This window comes from Mastomys coucha, unplaced genomic scaffold, assembly GCF_008632895.1.
Source record: "Mastomys coucha isolate ucsf_1 unplaced genomic scaffold, UCSF_Mcou_1 pScaffold23, whole genome shotgun sequence".
Lineage (NCBI taxonomy): Eukaryota > Metazoa > Chordata > Mammalia > Rodentia > Muridae > Mastomys > Mastomys coucha.
Genome location: NW_022196906.1, coordinates 101276145 through 101297894, shown reverse-complemented (window position 1 = coordinate 101297894; position 21750 = coordinate 101276145). Strand labels below are relative to the sequence as shown.

Sequence of the window (21750 nt, the reverse complement as noted above, 5' to 3'; positions counted from 1 at the left end):
GAGTGAGTTCCAGGACAGCCAGGGCTACACAGAGAAACCCTGTCTTGAAAAACAAAACAAAACAAAAGTCCAGCCCACACGCTGATTTCTGTTCACCTCTTCTCTTACTATCCTACTTGTCAAAGCCGCCCAGACAGATGTTCTCATTTGCTGCACTGTATTGTGGACCCTTTGGTTGCCAGGCCTTTGTGCAACAGGCTCTCTACACGAGGCTCATTACCTTCTCTCTCAGGTCTCATCCAGATGTTCCTCTCCCAGGGCCTGCCATGATTCAGTCTGTGAACACTCAGTAAATGCTTTCAGTACTAGTCCTTGAGGAACTGTCACCACCCTATTAAATGCCCCCAGACCCAAGCCACATTAGGGTGGGAGTCGGGTCAAAAACATGCTTGGCAGGCACTCTTTCTCAGCAGTTACTTGTTTACCACAACGGGACATGCTTCTGGTTGAGGCTGATAAGAAGTCTCCAGACTGTTTCAGGCTCTTTGGATGTCCACCGGGTCTCCAGTCCAACTGACTGGGCCTTAATTCTCTCCCTTCCAATCACACTTCCCCTAAACTTTACAGAACAGACAAGGTCTCTCTAACTTCCTTGTGCAGTCTACCAAATGCACTAGTATCAAAAGGGCTGGCTTCACGCTCTTTCTGGTGTGGTTGTCTACCCCAGTAGCGGTGGGAAAACCTAGGTCCTTAATGATGGTCAAATCATCTTTGCGGCGCGGGATTTCGAAAAACAGCTGGCAACGAGCTCGAGAGAGGCGGACACGTGGCCAATGCCAGCTGGGGCACGTGCGAGACTTAGCAGAGTTCTGGGAGGTCACTCTGGGCTGATCCGGGTAGATTCGTCAACTCAGGACCCCTTCAATGACATCGAAGGGGAACCACGGAACACCCCCGCTCACTACTGAACAACTCTACTGGAGCCCCCGGACTCACCTCCTCCACGGCGCTGACCGCCCTTGCGGAGCGCATTGCCCTTACGAGCGCGAGGCATTCCTGGAACCGGGAATTGGGGACACGGGAAGGGGGCGCGGGGTCAGGGACCCGGAGGGCGGGGACTCCAAACCAGCGAAACGCTGGCCCGTGTGCTGAGCTGAGACTGGCGAAGACGGCAGGAGCCACACGCCGCGCGCGCCACCATCTTCGTGAGGCGCCCCGCCCTGTCAAACGGGTCGCTGGGAAGGTGAGTTCCCGGCCACCGAGTTCAGATCTACATCCACGCGGCCGAAACTACTATCCCCAGGCCTCAGCGTACACAGGTTGGCACCGCCCGAGTTGCGCGCAGTGCACGACGGAAGTAGTAGTCCATTCCGGAGACAAATAAGCCGACGCCGCTCCGGCTAAACTATGTACCCACAATGCCCTGCGTACCCACTTCGCCCCTCCTTCCCCTACCCCCGCCCGCGCGGCATCTGGGTTCATAGTTAACTCAGTAGTTTCCTTCCTCATGGAGAAGCTTCTGTAGGCCCTGATAACGAAGCAACTGCTTTGAGGCGCCAGGGTTTGACGCTAGGTATAGTAGTGACGACAGACAAACTTCAGGTAATGAAAGAGTGACTTTATGAATGAGAATACAGATCATAGCTTAGCATTTAACAGACTTTAGCTTAATGTTTTGGGATGTGTGTGTCGGCAGAAGTGTAGGGGTTGTCTGCCCCAAGATATTACTTCTCTGTAGATACGCTGTGGTATAAGAACAAAGCCCTAGGCTAGTCACCTTAAAAGTGCCTGTAGCTGACACTGAAGCTTCGTTATTGCTTCAAGTCAGATGATCTCATAGGGCTCTGAGGTTGGTTTTATATTTTTATTAGCCCTATCTAGTCCTCAGGAATTGCTATGGAAGGTGTATTAGTGGAAGTGGGATGTGTACTTGGAAAAGTTCCATAAGCTAAACAAAGCATAAACAGCTGCTGGGCAGTGGTGGTGCACACCTTTAATCCCAGCACTTGGGAGGCAGAAGTAGGAAGATTTCTGAGTTTGAAGCCAGCCTGGTCTACAGAGTGAGTTCCAGGACAGCCAGGACTACACAGAGAAACCCTCTCTGAAAAACAAAACAAAACAAAACAACAACAACAAATTTCTCTAGGAATTTCTCTAGGACTGGGAAAGTGGCAACAGGGTCAAGAAGCAAAGGCAGGAACTCCTGACTCTATGTTGTTTCCTTGGGCTCAGGGTTTAGGCTCCAGGCAGGTAGGGCCAGCCCAGCCCGGGTAACAATGGCATCTGAAGGCCTTCCAATCTCCAAGACTGTCATCTGGCTGTAGATGTAGAAAGGCTTCCATTTGTCCCGGGTCTTTCCGGGCACACCGACCATGGCCATGACATCGCTGGTGACTGCAGACCGTGGCAGCCTTGGTCACATTGATGACATAGGGGCCTAAAGTGCCCACTAGGTAGTCATGGAGATGCCAGCACTCTTCCTGTAGAGAGAAAAGATAGGTCAATGCTCCTTTTCTATGACTTGGCATGGCTTCTCCCCAACTTAGGGCTCCAGCATGTGCATGATGAAGGGGCGATGCTCACCTTAGAGCTGGAGAAGTTCAGGTCCCCCCAGATGACCACTCCAGCTGTTCCCAGTGCCGCACTCACACCAATAGTCTGCATCAGGTCGTCCTGTAGACAGAGGGCTGTTAAGCCAAAGCTCGACTGGCCAGATCCATCAGGGCCCAACTTTACCATGACACCATTTGGTTTACTGCTATGATTCTGTGTAGAGCCTTTTTAACAGAGCCTCTAAGTAATTTCTTAGGACTTTCATGCAGAGAATAACTGTCCTTAGACCAGGTACCACTGAGATCTGCCAGCACATAACCATACCTTCCTACTCCAGGATAGGGTCTTTTTGTTGTTGTTTTCAAGATAGGGTTTCTCTGAGTAGCCCTAGCTGTCCTGGAACTTGCTCTGTAGACCAAGATGTCCTCAAACTCACAGAGATTTGCCTACCTCTGCCTCCCCACTGCTGGGATTAAAGGTATGCATTACCACTGCCTGGACGAGGATAGGGCCACTGCCTCCAAGTCCCTTTGGAAAAGTTTTTTTCTCTTCAGACCTTTCTAGGACAGGGTTGGTTCTCTAGACTCAGGTCCTTATACCTCAGCTTCTACTTACCAGAGACAAGAATCTCCCAGAGCGCCTGTGTGTGAGGCGAGCATAAGCCAGAACAGGTAGAGGATGTGAATGCCCAGCAAGTGCTACTCGGAAGGCCTCCTCCAGGCGGTGCCGTACAAAGGCCTGACGGTAGGCACGTGGCAGTCTGGGTGGCAGGTAGATGCTAGGGAAGAGAGCACTGGAGGCAGCCCAGAGCCAACGCAGTTGGGTGTTTCTGGTGATGATGGCTGCATGGCAGTGGCCTGTGTAGTTGGAAGCCATTTTATGCCAGCCATTGCCACAGACTGGGTATCGATAAAAGCCCCAGAGCCCACTCGGGCGAAGAGTCTGGCCCAGCTGCAGTGTGTCTTCCATGAGTGCACGGGCAGCCTGCTCAAAGCCAGTGTGGGCTTTGTGGAGCTGTTCCTGAGGGTCCAAGCCAGGGAACATCTGCTGTGCCCAAGCCCAGGAGGCTGCCCGGTAGACTTGTCGATGAGGGCCCCAGTTCCCAGCCCAGAGTGGGTACCATTCTTCCCAGTCCAGCACTGCCAACCCAGCAAAGCTAGATCCTAGGCTGTGGAGGATCTGGTGGGCAGCTTGTGCCAAGTGGTGGTCTAGGGACACAGCCTGAGGGATTCCCCCATTGTGGGCTGTGCCTCTAGGTCCAAAGTAAGGATAAAGACCAAACTGATTCTTGTAGAAGATGGAGATGTTTTGGCCATGAAAATGCTGGCCATGGTTGGCTATGATGCCAAGGGCATCGAGAGGCAGATGCACACCAAAGTGGGCCTTACATCTGGCGGAGGGTACATTCCATAGCACAGAAAAGGGATGCTCAGGAACCTGCAGCAAAGCCTGGCCATGCACCAAGCACAGGGTTAACCCCACCACCAGAGTTAGGCCTAGCTGCATGATCATGCCACAAAGACGGAAACCTGCAGGAAAGAGGGGGTATGGGCTTAGAGTCCAAGGCCAAAGACACGCTGCCTTTTACATAACAAGAAAAGCCATTAAAGCTTCCCTGGCTTGCTCTCCACAGGGAATGGGGCAGAGCAGGAGTGGGGCGGGAGGATAAATATTCCAAGTATTCCATGGGTCTCTCAACCCATACCCTTAGCATCCTGGGCTGCTCCCCTACAGGGTCCTCCACCTCTGTTAGGGTACCATCATGTTCTCTGAGGCCTTGCAGACTCATGGATGTCATAAATCCCTTTCCTTCCCCTGCCCACATTGTCCGTTTCAGCAATACTCAGTTTTTGTCTTCTTGCTTAATCCATATCTAGCACTCAGGTATCTAACATCACCTCTCACATCAGAGAACTTCGCAGATCCCTGAGGGAAGTGAGGGTACCTGGGCTCCTAGCATGGCCTGTCTACAGATTCCTCATTGCCTGTGTCCAGTGCAAGACCTGACCCATCGGAAGTGCTCCATGAGTGGTAATGAGTGAGTGGAAGGGGAAAGGAAGTTAGCCGGGGCCTGGGAGAGGAGGCACAAAAGACAGATATTATTACCTCAGCTGTCAATGGCCCTTGGGCCAAGCTGGGTAGTAAGGGTTCTGTCAGACATAGGGGGTCTGAGAATGGGAGTTAACCAATAAACTGTCACAGCCATACCTAATGGAAGCCTTTATTCAGCCACACTGACAGCTCTGAGCCAAAGCTCCGAAGCCACCTCCTGGCCCACTGGTACCCAGGAAAGATACACAGGCTAAAGTTGTCCCCAGGGGGTAGGGGGCTGAAGTATAGCCTGTGGGCTGAGGCTGGCTCTGTTCTGGGCAATTCAGTGTCCCAGAGAGACAGGGCCATCAGATATCTTTTTCCATCCAGAATATAGGGCACCCCTTCAGATCTCGATATTGTGTCTCTAGTGGGCTTTGAGGAAGGGGCTTGGGTGGAGGAGGTGGTGAGGTGGTCAGAGACTTGGGTAGGGGAGGAGGTGGTGGCAACGGAGGTCCCTTGGAGCTCCTTGGGGCAGCCTGGGGAGCTAGGATAGGCCCCTTGCAGGGTGGCTGTGGGCAGGGTGGCTTAGAGAAGGCACGTAGGACAGTGGTGGGCAGCCGACGGCTGGTGAAGACCAAACCTTGCACAGGCTCACCCAGTTGGTAGCCCAGATGGGCATAGAAATATAGCTGGTCATGAGTGGTGAGGTGCAGCCGTCGGAAACCCCGGGCTCGGGCAAAGTCCTCCAAGCCCTCCATGAGGCGGCGACCAAAGCCACGGCCCCTCAGAGCCCGGGCTACCACCACTGTCTCCACTAAGAGGCTGTGGGGATGGTCCAGTACCCGTGATAAGCGGGCATGGCCCACCACAATAGGGGCTGCTCCAGGTGTGGGCTGAGGGCTCAGCAGCATCAGGCAGAGAGGAAAGGCATCTGAGGACTGGCCCAGGGAATGGAGACGGGAGGCACGACTGCGGGGCCACTGGTCATTGATGAGGTCAGCACAGGCACTCATGAGCTCGGGTCGGCAGTGTACAGGCTCCAGGGTCAATTCGGCCAGCTTGGGGACTGAGATTTCCTTTGCCTGGTGTTGAGGATCCAGGGTAAGCTCAGGACTGAGGCTCATCTCTGGGTGGCATGCGGAATCCAGGGTCAGCTCAGCTAGCCTGGGACTCAGCGACAGCTCTGGCTGGCGTGCAGGATCCAGGGTTAGCTTGGTCAGGTTGAATCTCAGGGTCAACTCTGGCTGGCATGCAGGATCTAGAGTCAGCTTTGCTGGGCTGGTACTCAGGGTCAGCTCCATCCGGTGCACGGGGTCTAAGGTAGGGGTCAGCTTGACTGGGCCAGGGCTCAGGGTCCGCTCTTGCCTACAGGCAGGATCCGGGCTCAGCTGCGTCAGGCAGGAAGCCAATGTCACTCTCGGTTAGGTCTCAGATGGTTTAGTGCCTGGCTGGAGGGTAAGGCCACAGTCCCCAGGCAGTGGCATCTCCTCATACAGGAGATTACCTCCACACTAGGCTGTGTGTCAGGAAGACACAGTTGGGGCTGGGAAGGACTGATGAGTGGGGGGGGGGGCATGCATCCTGGAATTGGGGGATGGTGTGCTTCACCTTGTCCCAAATGCACTTGAAAGTACAGGCAGTGTGGAGGAGACCCATCCCTACCCTTGTGAGAACTCATGGAGGCTAGGTGAGCGTCCCGCCCCAATACTCAAGGGAAGCTGGTGGTATGAGAAGTGCTGAGGGCCAGGCTGGAACCCAGAAGCTCTGGCTACAAATCTCTTATCATCTGCTGCCACACCGCCACACCTCGCTATGTCAGGCTAGCCCAACCTAGCCCACTTGCTCACCACCTTTTGTTTTTGCTTGGGTTCCCTGCCCCCTGCCTCACTTCTCCAGGGTACGTAGTCTGTGTTTGCCTCAAAGTAGTGACGGACCTCAGTGCCTCAGCCTCCTAGTAGCCCATGACTGTAGCTTGCTGGCCTTGGCAGACAGTGCAGAGCAGACATCATCCCTTTAGCTTGCCCCCACCTGAGTTTTCCTTTTCAGAAGACCACTCCCTGGAGTCCCGCCCCCTGTCCCTCCTCCCCCTACATGTCAGCTCTCCTCCAACCCTGAGCTTTTTCAGCTATCTGAGGCACATCTGCTGTCTAGTGGCTCCTGGGACACTCACACCCAACCCAAACAGGTTCAGCATCCTCTCCCTCTACTGCCCTCCCCTCCTGGGGACACAGAGCCCTATGGCCCTCCACTCCAACCTGTGCCTACACATGGAGCTTGGCCCATCACACAGAATGTGGCTTTTGCAAGTCTGCTTGCCTCTGGTCTGAGTTTCATAATCACCCCGATAAGGACCACTGAAAGCTTCCTTCCTAATTTACAGGTGTCCAACGGCCACTAGATTGGGGACCAGGGCCTCTATGCTGAAACTCCACTGTTTTTTGAGACAGGGTTTCTATGTGTAATTGACCTGGCTGTCCTGAAACTCACTTGTAGGCCACTCTGGTCTCGAACTCACAGAGATCTGCTTGTCTCTGCCTCTAGTGCTGGGATTAAAGGTGTGGGCCACAATGCTCCAGCTGTAACCCCATGGTTTGTTTACCTACCTTATTCTAGGATCTGCTGGCAGGAGGGTCTGTGTTGGGGGATTTCTTGAAGTGGGTGGACAGACGTACCTCCTGACTCCCTTTCCCAATTTTCCCTGAGCCTGAGGACAGCCCTCTCCCCCAACCCAACAAATCCCCAAACACCGGGCTTTAAGCCTCTTACCTGCCTCAGATGGCTCAGCAGACGCAGCACCCCTCCCCAGCTCCCACACCTTCTAAGTACGGTCTGGAAGGAGGAACCTCAGGGTCCACCCCTAGCTCAGAGCGCCAGGGTTCCCTAGATAGGTTTAACCCCTTCATTGCGGACCACACCACTGTAAGTGGAGCGAAGCCCCAGGTCCTCAGGGAGCAGAGCGTCTGCACCTGCCCCTTGTGGGACACGGGTCATGAATCCTTTGGGAGTGGGGGTTTTGAAAGCTTGATTATGGGTGGGTGTGGCTCAGCAAGCTCTAAGGGAAAGGCGAACACTGGGAAGGCTTGAGGAGCGACACAGTAACTTGGGGACCACAGGCGCGGGGTGGATAAACGGGCAGCATGTGAGAAGTGAGGGTGATACTGACATGTTAAAGCCGAGTTCCGGGATGGTCCGCGTCCTGCCTGCGCACGGTTGGGTAACTCGCTGTCTCTGGCTCCAACTCCTCCGCCTGCCTACGCTGGTCCCAGCAGTACGGAGCACTCACTGCAGTCTTCGCGGGAGGCGACGCCCCTCCTCCTAAGTTCTCAGGACCCGGAATGTCACTACCTAGACACCCCGCCCCTGGTTCTGAGCGTCACAACAGAACTAGTGTAGGCCCATTCTGTCCCTGGCTTCTTCCCTTCCGGTGGCGACTGGAGACTAAGCCCGTAGTTTCCTTTCGTTGGCTCCGCCTCCTCTTGGTTCGGCCGATGGCTTCCAGCAGCTTGCTTGTGTTCAGCTCCGCCTGCACCTCTCCCAGCTCCAGGCTCAAAGAAATGAGAGTTTCGTTCTGTTTCCGCTCTAGTAGCGTCTCCAGTCCTAGTGGGTTGGTGGAAATAGCCTGCTCAGGTGGAACTTCCTCCTGATCATGGGAAGCAGTCGTCCTCAGACAACACAATTGGATGAAAGTATAGGGCCTTAGCAGTGCCTTCTGGGTTCTGAGACCTGCCTATTTTAGGAGCTAATTAAACAGCTAAGTAATATTGGGCAGCTTTGTTTGCTGAATTGAGTAATGCTAGTACTCTGAGCAGATTCAGGGATCCTGGAGAGTGATGCTATTGTGTTTCCCCAGCCCTCTTAGGGCACTGTCCACACAAGGTAGATGTGCAAGGTTCTATCTTTGGAGCTAGAGAGCCTAGATTTCAATATGCATCTCTCCTGGTTGGTTGTTTTGTTCTGAGACAGCGTCTCTCTGTGTAGTCCTGGCTGACCTGGAGCTCAATATGTAGACCAGGCTGGCCTTTCCTCCCAAGTGCTGAGATCAAAGGTGTGCATCATCAATGCCTGGCCTTGCTTGTCTCTTCTTGCTGGGCAACATTGGACAGAAAGTACTCATCCTCAGAGGCTGGGAATATAGCTTAGTGTTAGAGCACTTGCCTAGGATGCGTGAGGTCCTAAATTCAATTCCCAGCACAGCAAAAGAGTAAGTTAATAAAAAGTACTCAACTCCCCAGCGTGCCGATTGTTAGCATTCTGTATAAACTCCACCCCCACAGATATCTGGCAGCAGCCAGGTATGTTCCTTCCCATGGTTACCTGGCAACGGCCAGGTAGGCTGGCCCTATAAAAGGGGCTGCTTGTCCTCTCCTCTCTCTCTTACTCCTGCTTCTTTCCCTTGCCTCTTTCCCCTTTGTTCCCCCTCTCTCTCCATTCCCCTCCCCCCTCTCTCCACGTGGTCATAGCTGGCCCCTACTTCTCTACTCTTTCCTTCTCTCTGCCTTTCTCTGCCTCTGCTACCCTCTTAACTCCCCTCCCCATGCCCTAAATAAACTCTATTCTATACTGTACCGGTGTGTGTCTGGTCCCTCGGGGAAGGGACGCCTTGGCATGGGCTCGCCAAGGCTCCCTCACACCTGGCCAGAACATATTCTTATAGCTCTTTCTCTTTTTATGATCACAACATCGATTGTAAAGACTGAATGAGTTCAGTGCTTATTAGCACAGGGCTTGGCGCAGAGCTGATATATGGCAAATGCCAGCTTTTGTGTCTTCTGACTCATAGATTCTGGAGGAACTGCCTGTGATCCTGCTTATGACTAGGTCTTTAGGCATAGAATTGATAGTGTCTGTCCTAAATTCTGAGTCACTATGTGACTCTCCCCGTGACTGTGCCTGTGTCCATGTGGCCATGTCAGTGATTGAGTGTACTCCTGACTGACTTGTGGGCATGTGACTGTATTTGAGGAAGTCCTAGGTAGGCCTTGGATATGTCAGGTGTGTGCAGTCAGGTGCAGCTAATCACCACATACCCTGCTTGCCACACCACTTGCCACTCCATCCACGGTAGCATCGACACTTGAATTTCATAGCCATCTGCACCCGATCCTTAAGCGAGAGGGTACCCTTGAGGCTCGGGGGCCTGCCATCGTGTGTTAGCTCAATGGAGAAACTGGCAGGATTGAGGGTGAGGAGAGCTTCAGGGTAACGGGGACGGCGGACACAGCGACCGTGGCCGGAACACAGAGCTTCACTGCACAAAAGAGCTGCACTGGTCACGTTCACAATGAAGGGCCCAAGTGTGGAATCCATATATGCTTTAATGGCCCGGCATGCTTCCTGAGTGGGAAGGAGAACGTAAGCCACACCACAGCCATGTGCTTGCCTGGAGCTTAGCCAGGGCGCAGAAGTAGAGAGGAAGCCAGTCTCCCCTCATCCCTGCCCTACTCCCAGACCTCCACTTACCTTGGTGCTCGTTTTCTCTGAGCTCAGCCAGATCACTGCTCCTGCTGCTCCCTGGGCTGCGCTCTCCCCCAGGCTGTGCTCCAGTTCCTCCTGGGAAGGAGATTGATTATGGGGCCTACTGTCCTTCCTCCCTGTGGGAACTGCTGCGACCAGATGGGACAAATCCTCTCTAAACTTCACCTGAGGCTACTCTAGTGTTGGTGGCGGGGGTGGGGTGGGGGTGGGTGGGGGGCAAGCCTGTTCCCTGTTCTGAATCTCTTCACACAGAATTTAGCATAAAGTAGACATTCTGTGTGTGTGTGCACGCGTGCGCACATGTGTGTGTGTGTGTGTGGGGATGGACAGACAAAGCACTGGAGTATTTAAGTCAGTAGTAAAACAATGTGGACGAAGCCCCAAGAACCTCCCCTACTTTCCCCAAAGATATTAACACCCTGAAGCTAAATGGACTCAGCAGTTGGACCTATTACCATATTACCCAACAAGGAAGGCTGACAAGGTCACAGAGAACTCACCAGGGGCAGAAAATAATCTGTCATTTCATAGAAGATCTGGACGTAGGGCATTATAGGTACATGGGGGTCTCTGGAAGCTGTAGCTACACGGAATGCCTCTTGCACACGGTGTCGAACGTACATCTGTGACTTCCCTGTGCCCATCAGCGCTGAGGGCAAGTAAATACTTGGGTAAAGGGCATAGCTCTGATTCCACAACCACCCTAGCTGGTCATTCTGGTCACGAATGCTTGGTGAGCACTGGCCTGTGTATTTGGAACTTGGAAAGTCGTTGTTGTTGTAGCAGTCGGGGAAGCCATAGTAGCCCCAGAGGCCACGGGGACGCAGTACCTGCCCCAGTTGGAGGGTGCCTGCCATCCAGGCCTGTGCAGCTTTCTGGAACTGGTCTTGGGCTACTGCTTCCACTAAAGTTTCTGGCCAGTCAGGGTGCTCTGCCCGGACCAGTTCCATTGAGCGCTGCCGGTAAATGTCCTTGCTGTCCCAGTTGAAGGTCCATCGTGGGCGCCAAGCCTCCCAATCAATGACTGCCAGTCCTGAGAAGTCAGGTTCAGGCATGGCAGCCTTGATATCCTGGAAGGCATGAGCAAGGTGGGTAACCAGGCTGGCATTCTGGGGCAGACCACCAAATATGGGTTCCCCGGTGGGTGTATAGTAGGGGTAGGTGCCCAACTCCTCGCGGTAGAAAATAGTCATGTTAGAGCCTTGGAAACTCTGCTTCTTGTTGGCAACCACATCGAAGACACTGACATCCACATCCACTCCATGATCCACCAGGCACCAATGAGTGTCTCCATTCCAAACAGTGATGAACGGCCTGTTGGATACCATGGAACCTCTGGAGCCTTGGGCCAACTCGAGCAAGGTCAGGAAGAGAGCAGAGATGCAAAGCAGGCGGGCTGCAGCTGCAGGGGATGGGTCTGGGGCAACCTGGCCAAGAGAGGCAGAGTTCAAGGCACATCTCAAACTTTCTGACCCCCATTTGAAGTAGCTGGGTCCAGTCAATCCTTTGATCACAGTTTTGTCCCTGCTGAGATTTCAGTCGGAAGTTGATCTGCAGAGCTCAGCAAGATCAGAGAGCAGAACAGAGCATTGTTCTGCTCTGTTACAAGGTACAAGTGAGTCGCCTCCCTGACCAGGAACCAGCCATCTGCTTCCCCCAAGCTTTGCCTTGGCCTGACTGTACCCACTTTCCCCGCAAGGGCCAGAGGAACCATTACATCTGTCCTGAAAGAGGAGCTGAGAGCTAGGCCCTCAGTCCCAGGCCCACCTGGTGAACAGGGAAGTTATTTCGTGTCTTCCACCAGAAAAACTGGCAGCCATTGGGAAAAGAGATGCTCAAGTGGCCAAAACCAGCCCTGTCCTGGAAGCCCTCCAGCTGCCCACTCATCCCTGCTGACCTCAGGCCTGAAGGGCTTCATTCTCCAAACTTTCTGAGCATGCTGTGTAAGGCCAAGTATGGCTTGGCTGGATTCTGTCCCACAAGCTGGTCCTAGTTGCACCAGTTTAGAGAAGCTGCCGCCGCCGCCGCTGCTCAGGGAAACTGGGAGCTTTTGGACTCAGTCACTCCACCCAGCTGATAGGCTGGCCTTGGGATGGGTGGGACTGGGGCTGGACTAGCAACAGCCCCTCCTACTCAGACAACACTTGCGGAGGTCTTTGTGTGGACAGCCGCACACAGAAGTAGGCAAGCAAATGTGTGGTCCCGCAGTGTGGTCCCGGAGGATTACATGCTTAAAGAGGACTTTCTCTACACCACTGCGACATTTTAGGGCCTAGGCACTTTTGTCTTTGTGGGACCTCATTAAAACAAGTTGGGTTTTTGTTTGTTTTTGCCTCAGGCAGACAAGAAAGGTCAGAGACACATCTTCATACAGTGTACAAAAACATTTCTCCCAACAGTTTGTTTTTGCTTGTTTGTTTTGGGCTGGGAACAGGATCCAGGATCTCATGCTTGCTAGCCAGGTGCTCTACTGCTGAGCTCTGTCCCTAATCCCTTCAAGAAGGCATTTTAAAACATAAGGACCTGTAAAGGTACCTGCAGCTAAGTCTGATCACTTGGGTTCAATCCCTGGGACAGCTCTATGACTGCCACCCAAGCTCCACAGTATGCACATGCCCACACGAACATATAAGGAAGTATAAAACACTACCTTAGGAAAAAAATGTGGAGAGCAATGGAGGAACACACTGAATTGACCTTTGGCTTTTACTCAACACATATATGCATGCAAACAACACACACACACACACACACACACACACACACACACACACACACACACACACACGCCAAACAAACCTTTTGTGGATTTCTAGATAGGACTCCAAGCCCTGTCTGTGCCTGCTGTGCTTAATGGTTAACCTGCCCCTGTTTGTTTCTGGAAGATTCTGTGTTCATGAAGTTGAGTTGTGTCATCATGCTCTGTATATTCTAGGTCAGTGATTGTGCCTTTGTGAAGCTCTAGTTGGTAATTGGGCTACTGTCCAAATTCCCAGGGGTTTATACATGCAAGTGTGGGGTTCAGTGCCTGGGATCATGTAGGAGACCTTGCTGTTTGGTGATCATGAGACTCTGGATTTGCATGATCGTGGAAACGAGCAGGGGTGTTTTAGTCAGTACACGCATAGGTAACATGTGTGTTCATGCATTTGTGATTTTACTAGTTGACTGAATCACCAGCTGCTACTGAGATCTGCTGTGCGCTCTGGCCTGGGCTTGCCTGCCAAGGTTGGGAAAGTAGGAAAGGGGAGGACATGGCCCTGCCCAGGATGAAACGCTGTCTGGGCCTGCAGCTATGTTTGATCCTGAATCACTGAACCCTTTTACTCAATGGCCACTGAGCTCTGGCTTTCACTGTGGGGCTACCATATAGGCGTGGTCTCTCTGGCAGTGCAGGCTTAGCGCCTTTGATTACCCCACCTTCTTATCCTGACCCTTCCCCTAGCCCTCAGTCTTTGGTGTCATGTGACTTTTTCTAATGAAGTGTGAACAAACTTCTGACAACTAGGAGAGAAATGATTCTATGTCTAGCTTGGTGAATCAATGAGGTTTTGGGGGTGGGGGGCCACATTATAGGAGGAACATCATAGGGGGCTACTTACAGAAGCACGGGAGACTCAGACAGCTGCATCACCAAAAGGCCTATCCTAGGCCGGAACAACTCACAGAAGCTGTAGCCTTGGAACAGCTTGCCAACTGTAGGATGTGCTTCTTCAGCAATTACTACTTTTCAGCTTTGGAGAGGGGCCTTGGAAGTCTTGTAATTTCTAAATAATTTTGGAATATTTCTAATTATATATATTTTCTGTATTATTATTATATGTATGTACACACAAGTATATCATATATATGTATATATGCACACATATACACACACACATATATATATATACACATATATATGATGTGTGTGTGTATACATATGATCAAGAGAGTTTAGCCGCTCTTCCAAAGGACTGGAGTTCAGTTCTCAGCACCCTTGCCAAGTGGCTTACAACTAGTTCCGGAGCTGCTGACATCCTCTTCTGGCACAGAGGTGACATGTATTTCCAAATTCATACAAACAGGTCATCGGAAGGCCTGTGAACGTCAGTTGTCTCCTCTGTCACACAGATTCTGGGTACTGAGCTTAGGTCATCAGGCCTCCTGCCTTTACCCCCTGAGCCATTTCACTCACCCAGATCGTTAACTTTTTGAACCTCTGGCGCACTGGAAGTTTCCTTAGCTTTCTGAGGAGTTTGTTTGAGACAGGGTTTCTCCGTCCTGGAACTCAGGAACCAGGCTGGCCTCAAACTCAGAGATTGGCCTGCCACTGCCTCCAGACTGCTGGGAACAAAGGCGTGCGCTGCCGCCACCGCCCCCTCAGCAGCTTTCTGAGTTTCATGTGCCTTGTTCAAAACTTCCTTCCCGGAGGGTATGTTTCATGTTAGAGGAAGTAGTTATGTAATACCTAGGGTTTTAGGGGAAGAAGTGTGAAGTGGGAGACGTGATTTGTGCCAAAAGGGAGTTCATAGATGAACATAGGTCACAACTTCGTGGGACAGATGATAGGCATTCTTCTGTCCTCCCATGCCAATCAGTTGTGTGTGTCTCCATACATGTTTTGGGGGGGACAATGTACATAGAAGGTTGACAGGTACCATAGACATGACTGGATGGGAAAGGCTATAGCAGGGTGAGTCACAGGTGTGGGGAAGACAAGAGGTCTCCCTGGCCATCCATTGCTAAGCTCCACTGCTTTTGGTCTTTCTTTTTTCTTTTTTTCTTTTTTTGTTTGTTTTGAGACAGGGTTTCTCTATATAGTTCTGGTTGTCCTGGAACTGTGTGGACCAGGCTGGCCTTAAACTTGAAAATCTGCCTGCCTCTGCCTCCCAAGTGTTGGGATTAAAGGCGTACGTCACCACTGCCCGGTTGCTTTTGGTCTTCCTTCTCCAGATTTTAAATTAAGTCTGGTGTGCACAGGCCTGTAATCCCAGTGCATGGGAGGCAGAGGCAGGTGGATCTCTGAATTCAAGACCAGATTCATCTGTGTATAGTGAGTGCTAAGATTCATCTATGTATAGTGAGTGCTAAGCCAGTTAGAGCTGCATAGTGATACCCTTGTCAACATTTTTGTTAGATTTATTTATTTACTTAATATATTTTTTCAAGTCAGGATTTCTCTATATAGCCCCGGCTGTCCTGGAACTCACTTTGTAGACCAGGCTGGCCTCAAACTCTGAGAGATCCATCTGCCTCTGCCTCCCATGTGCTGAGATTAACCTGGCTTTATTTATGTATTTGTACACATGCTCATGGAATCCGCACGTGTGATTATGGAGATGACACACAATTCTAGGGAATCGGTCAGCTTTGTTCCCAGGATTAAACTCAGCTCATCAGGAGTGATGGCAATGTCTTTTACCCACTCCTCCTGGCTCCTTCATTTTTTAAGACAGGGACTCATAGCTCAGGCTGGTCTCCTGGCCAAGGCTGGGTTTGAATTCCTGATCTTCTTGTTTCTCCCTCCCAAGTCACAGGGATTACAACAGGCACACATTACATGATTGTTGCCTTCACTCATTTTCTGGTTCCCATGAGTGAATTTAGGACCTAGTATACACACACACACACACACACACACACACACACACACACACACACACACACGCATATATGGTGCTGGTGATCGATCCCAGGGCTTCACACATGCTAGGCAAGTGCTCTATCACTGAGCTATATATACATGTTCTGGCTCTAAAGCTGACCTCTGAGGATGATCCTGCTCCCCAGATTTGGAGAGTTCCCAACAGCACCACCTCACACTCACACAGTGACAGACTGAAACTCAAGACTGACATCTCAACCCCCTGCCAGCCTCCTTACCTGCCAGACCCAAGGGGAGGGTGTGACCCAGACAGGGAGAGGGCCAAGTCCAGTACCCCTGGGACCAGGGAACAGAAATGCTCCACTGTAGGAACGTCAGGGAAGATCGCGTCCCCTTCCTCTGTGTGTGGCTGAGGCAAGGAAGCTGGCGCTGGCTGGGGTACTGGGGCAGGCAGCAGGTACATAGCTAACTCTATCAGTCATACAGTGGCAGGCCCAATTCTATTTCTATCAAGATAAAGTGGAGTTGGTGTTAGAGTAGAGTATGAATCCTACTCTAGTGAGCCCTGCTCCATATAACTGCAAACTCGGTTTGCAGTTTACCTGCTCTCCTTTTTCCTAGGCCCCAGTGAACAAATTGCTGAGAAGTTCCAGCATACCGATTCAAAGAGCTGAGTTTCACCTCCTGGACGGCCTTGAGCTCTCTCACACATTAACCCCAAAGCAGAAAATACAAAACAAAACAAAACAACCAAACCCAAAAAACAAAAACAAGAAGCACAGGAGTTGTTTTATATTTAATTTACAAAAGAGACCCCAAAATTATAAACTCTCCAGCAGCAGGGAGTAGAGTCAGGCCTTCCCTGGCCTAGCTGTATTCTCCGTCTTCTCTGGCAAGATGAGGGCATCTCAGGGGATGTTTCTCTCCCCCTTAGAACAGGGGGGTGACAGATAGTATGGATGCTCTGCTAGGCATCCTGGGGGGTACTGCCCACTCCAGACTCATTTGTCTACCCCCTAACAGTCTCCTTATGCCAGGGAGATCCTTGCACTGGAGGCCAGCTGGACTGATATCCAGGAGGGGGAGATCCCTTATAAGGTCCAGGTGACAGCCAGAGCCACCAAACCCAGCAGACTGGTGAGGTGGGATCCAGCCCAGACTCCACTGGCACTTCCAGCTGCCCGCTTATAGTTCCGTTGGCACTGCTCGCCACCCCAGCCCACATAGCACTGGCAGCGAAAGTGCGTCTGCAGGTAGCTGAGGTCGGCTTCGCTGAGCTCCCCCTCGGGTTGAAGCTGGGATTCATTGGGGGTACGGCCAGGCACTAGACGGAAGCTGCTGGCACTGAGGTGCAGGAAGGTATTAGCGCTGGGGTTGCGGCGCACACAGCGCCCATGGCCATGGCACTGGGTCCAACTGCAATACTGGGTAGCCCAGGACACATTGACTACGTAGGGAACCAGCAGCTGCGTTAGGTAATTCTTGAGGTACTGGCAGGTCTCCTGGAGGAAGAGGCCAGGGTTAATAAGTGAGCACCTGATGTTAGCTGCCTTTGCCCAAAGCCCTGACAGAAACTGTCTATACTGTGGTGACAGCATCTCTTTCTTTTGGTAGTGGTAGAGGAGTCTGAATTCTAGACTAGGCAAGTACTCTACCGAGGCATATCCCTGGCCGATTTATTTGTATACATACGTAAACATATACGCAGAGTTCCTGAGCCTTTACTGTCGCCTGTCCCGAGTGAGTGAGAAGAGCTAGACTGAGACAGAATGGAGCCCAACTGTGTGGGTGAGGAAGGGTGGAACTCCAGCTGTTCAAGACAGCATTTCCTCTTCCTGGGAACAGGGTGGGGGTGACCTTCTTCTCTCTTAGGGTCCAGGGACAAAGCCTCTATGCTTAGGAGATAAGCTATAATACTCCAAGTGAGGGCGGAAGCCAAAGTATCCATTTCCCCAGCAGCTCTGGCGGGCCAGGTGGGTCTCCCTTACCATACTTGAAGCATCTTCTGAGTCGCCCCAGAAGATGACACCTGCTGAGCCCAGGGCGGCACTCTCACCGATGGTAGAGATAAGGTCCATCTGTGTGGGAAGGGATGGTTACTGAGGGAGACTGACACCAGACAGTATCACAGGAGACTCAGAACGGACCTGCTCTAACCTGCTGACCTTAGGACAGCGCTAGGCAGGCAGAGGCTGCTTTGCCCATTTCTATCCTACCTTGGACCTTAGTCTCCAAAGCCAAGAGCCCACACATGAGCCCACGCGGGTTACACATTCTGACTCCAAAGTCAGGGTGACCGGTTTAGTTCTGGGCACTTTTCATGGACTTTCTAGAGGCTCTTGGCTAATTCTCAGCTTCAGTCTTATCTACAGAATGGGGGTGACATCACCCTTCCACAAGGTTAAAACAGATGTGGAATAGTACTTCTGGTCCCCGATAACACAATCATGCAGTGGCTCCCGGACGAAGGATAGAACACGTACCTGGCTAAGTCCCGTGAGTCCTCGGGTGTATGTGGGACGTGTGAAGACATACACCGGGAGCGCGTGGTTTGCATGGTGGGTGTGAGCCACACGAAGGGCCTCTTGAACACGGAAACTGACAAAGTTGCGGCTGTGTATGGAGGACGCCAGTGTCTCGTCCAGGTACACAGAGGGAAAGAGAGCAGTGCTCTCAGCCCAGAGCCAGGCCAGCTGGTCGTTTCGTGCCACCTCCACATCGGGACAGCGGCCCGTGTAGCTCTCCCAGTTCTGTACATAATCATGATTGTAGCAGTCAGGAAAGAGGTAGAAGCCCCACAGGTGCTGAGGTCTGACTGCCTTGACGTAACGGAGTGTGTTCAACATGAACTGCCGAGCCCCGAACTCAAACTCGTACTGTGCCTGCTTCACTATCCGGTCTGATGGCCAGTCAGGGTGCCGACTGGCCACCAGCTGGCGGGAAGACTGTCGGTACACATCTTTCTCCTGCCAGTTTCGAACCCATACAGGCCGCCATTCCTCCCAGTCAATGACTGCCAGCCCCCCAGGCTCCTGGGTCTGAATGTAGCGTTCCACAGATTCCTTCAGCATGGGCAAGTGTGCACAGAGGCTACCGTTCTGAGGCACACCGCCATGCACAGACATCCCAGCTGCATCAAAACGTGGATACAGGCCTAGGCGGTCGTAGTAGAAGGTGGTGATATTCTGGTTGAAAAAACCCTCATTAGGTGTAGCCTTTACATCGAAGGCTCTAAGGTCCAGTGGCACTTTGTGGCGTGGGGCACATTCTTGTGTGGGCACATTCCATGCTACCACAAAGGGTCGGCCAGTGAAGATGGGTGGCGCTGTGGGCTTAAGCTCCGAGGCCCATGCTACCTCCAGCACTAGGGCCAGTGTGATGATGGGACCCAGTCCTGCCCGCATGCTGGGGGCTACAGGAAGTGTCACCTGCCTGGTAGCAGCTCAGGAACTGAAGAAAGTATGAGAGAGAACAAGTCAAGTCTAGAGAATCCAGAGATGTGCATGCACCTTAATCCCACTTAAACTCCCCAAGCCCATCCTGTGTGGCACACCAAGTTCCTGCTCAGACTTCCAAGGCTGTAAAGTGGTTTGAGAGATAGCAGGATGCTGAAGGGTAGGGATTCTACCAAAACCACAGAGTTCTTTCTAGAGCAGGGGAGCTGCCTGCGGTTGGGCAAGAAGGTCTGTGTCCCTTCTGGAAAAGGGATGGATTGGGCTACCGATTCACTGCTAGAGTCACTTACATGCCTGTATACCACACAGCAAATGGTTTTAGAACACCCTGGACCCAAGCTCCACCCTATACTACCCCATGTCCCCCACCCCCATTACGAACTCAGAATTGATTCTGAGAAGGGACAGTCTTTGGCCACAACGCATACAGATGCTCGGAAGCTGTTAGGAACACTGCAGAGGAACTGGTATCTGTGCCACATACGCCAAGCAGAAGAGTGGGAACGTCAGGACACAGTCTCGGGCACCGACACTCTCTTAGGCTAGGAGGAGGCGCCCCGGGGACAAAGGGGCAGCGGACTTCCCACCGTGGTGCTCACCGACCTGCCCTTCCCACCACGGCCACTAAGAATCTGTACGAGCATTCGCCACCGGCCCACACCCTCACCTCCCAGCACAAGGGGTCCCGGGTAGAGAGTATTCCACTCGGGTCTTTGTGCGGGACCCCGCCCCCGCCCCGCACGTGGGGCCAGAGTTCAGCCGGGTGGGGGTGGGGTTCCTGGGTCACTTATGAGGGCGCCCCTAGAGATTCAGAGCCCAGCTCACAGGGAGAGAGTCACCAGGCTTGCAACGCCCGCCCTCACCTCGCACCAGGCGCCACCAGGACCCACGCCAGGGCCGCCGCCATCCTGGTACCAGCCAAGCCCGCTCCGGCCCTTCGCCCAAGCACTGCCCCAGCTCGAGCCTCTGTTGGCTCCGCCCCGAGGCCCGCGGGCCCTTTAAGAATCCTGCCTTGGAGGCGGGTGGATGGCAGGATTTGCGGCCTCGCAGGGAGGTGTGTTCGCCTTCCTTTTTGCCAGTGCTGCGTTTCGAGTTCGAGGATCCTTAGATCTTTTGTAGAGGAACATACTCATGTGTCTGAGATTTAATACCTCCTGGAATGGGGATTCCCGCTGGTCTTAGCCATGAGAGCTAACCAGCCTGAGACATTACCCCCACGGTCTGTCCTCAGTGGAACAATCCACTCTTTGTAGCTGGCCTCTTAAAGGGATAGAACATTGGATGGGGCGGGCAGGCGCGGAATGAGTGGGTGGTGGCGGTAATGGCATTTGGAATAAAGGCTTATAGCTGAAGCCTTGACTTGGGGTAGCTGCGGACTCAATCCCACCTGTCTCAATATGGACTCTAGCAATGTGGGCCCTTTGTCTAGTGTAAGAGATTTTGACCCGAGTGGATCCCGAATTCTCTGAGCCCAGGTTCCCTCTGCTAGTCGGTCTGCGGTCAGAAGGAAGCCCCGCCCCTTGCCCGTCTAGAAGAGGGGGCCTGGTACGGCCTCGGAGCTCTCCTTTGGCAAAGCAGACGCAGTGATTGTCGTGGTAACCGGGGGTGGGTCGCTGCCTTGCCAAAGGGACTGAAGTATACTTGGGCCAAAGAGCAAGGTGGTCTAGTCACTTTCACCGGATCCACGCCAGGGCATGCCAATCCACTGGATTTTCCCGGACCAGTCTCTGAGACGAAGTGAAGGTTGGGATGGTTGTCCATAGTGGGACCTACTCAACTCCAAATAAAGTGCAATTCGTACAAGTTTCGGGCCTGACTTCATGGAAAGTAGGCTTCAATGTCTCCCTAGTACTCCATATTCTGAACCTTTCTGCCTTGCAATCCCCTTCCGGTGGGGACTAGGCTTAGAGCTGTACCCTCGACTCTTAGATCCGCTCTCCAGCTCGACTCAGTTCTCCGAAAGCCAGCTTCTAGCTGCCAGCCCCTTTCCCTCCCGCAAGCCTGGAAGCTAGGGAGCGCCGCAGGAGTGAGCGCGGACTAGCTTTATGTGGTCTACTCTGGGCTCACCTGAGTGGGAGTCCGTCGGCCCAGTAGGTCGGCGGCCTCCCTCCTTTCTGAGAAAAGCCTCTCCAGCCAGGTTCCTTGCGCCAGCTGCTGCCCTCTGGGCAGTCTGCTGGGGATTTGATAAACCCATTCCTTCCCACCCACTCCCGCCTCCCATCCCTGCCCTTTCTCCTCACTTCCTGCTGCCCTCTGGGCGGAAAGGGCCAGGAACAGGGGCGGAGAGGAGAGCCCCTTGACCCTGTTTCCCTTGGTGGCTCGCTGCCCTTTGCACTCTTCCTCTGAGTAGGATCTGGTCCCCACGAGTTGTGCCAGGTGATAGGAAGGATATGGGCCTAGGAATCATGGGGTTATCTTGAGGTTTCTCATCATCCTCAAATCCAGTAGGGTGTGAGGGGGCCCAAGTGGCTGGCTGTATTCATGGGGGAGTCACACAATTTGCAGGGGTTGTTTAGCTCATGGCCCCCTAGAGCAGGTGCCAAAGAAGAAACCATCCTGCATGAGGGGAAAACAGGTGGGGTGGGGGTGGTGGGTTCTTCCAGTAGCTGAGTCAGTTTTTTCCCATTGAGAGCGGAAGTATCCGAAGTGTGACAAAGACAATGTGACAGTGTGTTGATGCCTGTGGCTGTGTGATATGGAGTGGGG

The 21750-nt window shown here is 52.8% G+C and overlaps 5 protein-coding genes across 7 annotated transcripts in view; all 5 read right to left on the bottom strand.

The window, feature by feature from the left end:
- Nucleotides 1–1193, bottom strand: part of Ifrd2 (interferon related developmental regulator 2) — a 5126-nt gene extending 3933 nt beyond the window's left edge. Inside the window, exon 1 of one of the 2 annotated variants that reach the window (XM_031343281.1) lies at nucleotides 937–1193. In XM_031343281.1, the coding sequence (XP_031199141.1) occupies nucleotides 937–994 (58 nt within the window). In that variant the 5' untranslated portion in view covers nucleotides 995–1193. The remainder of the gene's footprint in view (nucleotides 1–936) is intronic. The other variant, XM_031343282.1, reaches the window with a different exon arrangement.
- Nucleotides 1194–1542: 349 nt separating this feature from the next.
- Hyal3 (hyaluronidase 3) lies at nucleotides 1543–7819 on the bottom strand. Its single transcript, XM_031343283.1, has 4 exons — nucleotides 7691–7819; nucleotides 3109–4022; nucleotides 2524–2613; nucleotides 1543–2420 (listed from the first exon to the last, which is right to left on the bottom strand). Exons 2-4 carry the CDS (start codon nucleotides 4003–4005, stop codon nucleotides 2169–2171), a joined length of 1239 nt encoding a protein of 412 aa, XP_031199143.1. The 5' UTR covers nucleotides 4006–4022; nucleotides 7691–7819; the 3' UTR covers nucleotides 1543–2168.
- Naa80 (N(alpha)-acetyltransferase 80, NatH catalytic subunit) lies at nucleotides 4699–7798 on the bottom strand. Its single transcript, XM_031343284.1, has 2 exons — nucleotides 7691–7798; nucleotides 4699–5892 (listed from the first exon to the last, which is right to left on the bottom strand). Coding segments are annotated over exons 1-2 (1002 nt in total). The 5' UTR covers nucleotides 7693–7798; the 3' UTR covers nucleotides 4699–4892.
- On the bottom strand, nucleotides 5844–12063 carry Hyal1 (hyaluronidase 1). The gene is made up of 6 exons (XM_031343280.1): nucleotides 11900–12063; nucleotides 10503–11429; nucleotides 9988–10077; nucleotides 9555–9861; nucleotides 7691–8124; nucleotides 5844–5915 (listed from the first exon to the last, which is right to left on the bottom strand). Exons 1-5 carry the CDS (start codon nucleotides 11918–11920, stop codon nucleotides 7901–7903), a joined length of 1569 nt encoding a protein of 522 aa, XP_031199140.1. The 5' UTR covers nucleotides 11921–12063; the 3' UTR covers nucleotides 5844–5915; nucleotides 7691–7900.
- A 4303-nt stretch (nucleotides 12064–16366) lies between these two features.
- Hyal2 (hyaluronidase 2) lies at nucleotides 16367–21245 on the bottom strand. Of its 2 annotated transcripts, none has more exons than XM_031345096.1 (4): nucleotides 21112–21245; nucleotides 18073–19039; nucleotides 17578–17667; nucleotides 16367–17091 (listed from the first exon to the last, which is right to left on the bottom strand). In XM_031345096.1, the coding sequence occupies exons 2-4, from the start codon at nucleotides 18991–18993 to the stop codon at nucleotides 16681–16683; spliced, it is 1422 nt and encodes a 473-aa protein (XP_031200956.1). In that variant the 5' UTR covers nucleotides 18994–19039; nucleotides 21112–21245; the 3' UTR covers nucleotides 16367–16680. The 2 variants fall into 2 exon arrangements, with proteins under 2 accessions (XP_031200956.1, XP_031200955.1); XM_031345095.1 differs by lacking the exon at nucleotides 21112–21245 and adding an exon at nucleotides 19908–20308.
- Between the last annotated feature and the right edge of the window lie 505 nt (nucleotides 21246–21750).

Coding starts and splice junctions, on each gene's coding strand:
- Hyal2 (XM_031345096.1), bottom strand. CDS start 18,993: ATGCGGGCAGGACTGGGTCCCATCATCACACTGGCCCTAGTGCTGGAG. Junction 17,668..18,072: donor GACTCACGGGACTTAGCCAG/GTACGTGTTCTA, acceptor CTTCCCACACAG/ATGGACCTTATCTCTACCAT. Junction 17,092..17,577: donor CAGAAGATGCTTCAAGTATG/GTAAGGGAGACC, acceptor CTCTTCCTCCAG/GAGACCTGCCAGTACCTCAA.
- Hyal3 (XM_031343283.1), bottom strand. CDS start 4,005: ATGATCATGCAGCTAGGCCTAACTCTGGTGGTGGGGTTAACCCTGTGC. Junction 2,614..3,108: donor CTGGGAGATTCTTGTCTCTG/GTAAGTAGAAGC, acceptor CTCTGTCTACAG/GACGACCTGATGCAGACTAT. Junction 2,421..2,523: donor TGAACTTCTCCAGCTCTAAG/GTGAGCATCGCC, acceptor TTCTCTCTACAG/GAAGAGTGCTGGCATCTCCA.
- Hyal1 (XM_031343280.1), bottom strand. CDS start 11,920: ATGAAGCCCTTCAGGCCTGAG. Junction 10,078..10,502: donor CAGATTATTTTCTGCCCCTG/GTGAGTTCTCTG, acceptor TCTCCTTCCCAG/GAGGAACTGGAGCACAGCCT. Junction 9,862..9,987: donor CAGAGAAAACGAGCACCAAG/GTAAGTGGAGGT, acceptor CTTCCCACTCAG/GAAGCATGCCGGGCCATTAA.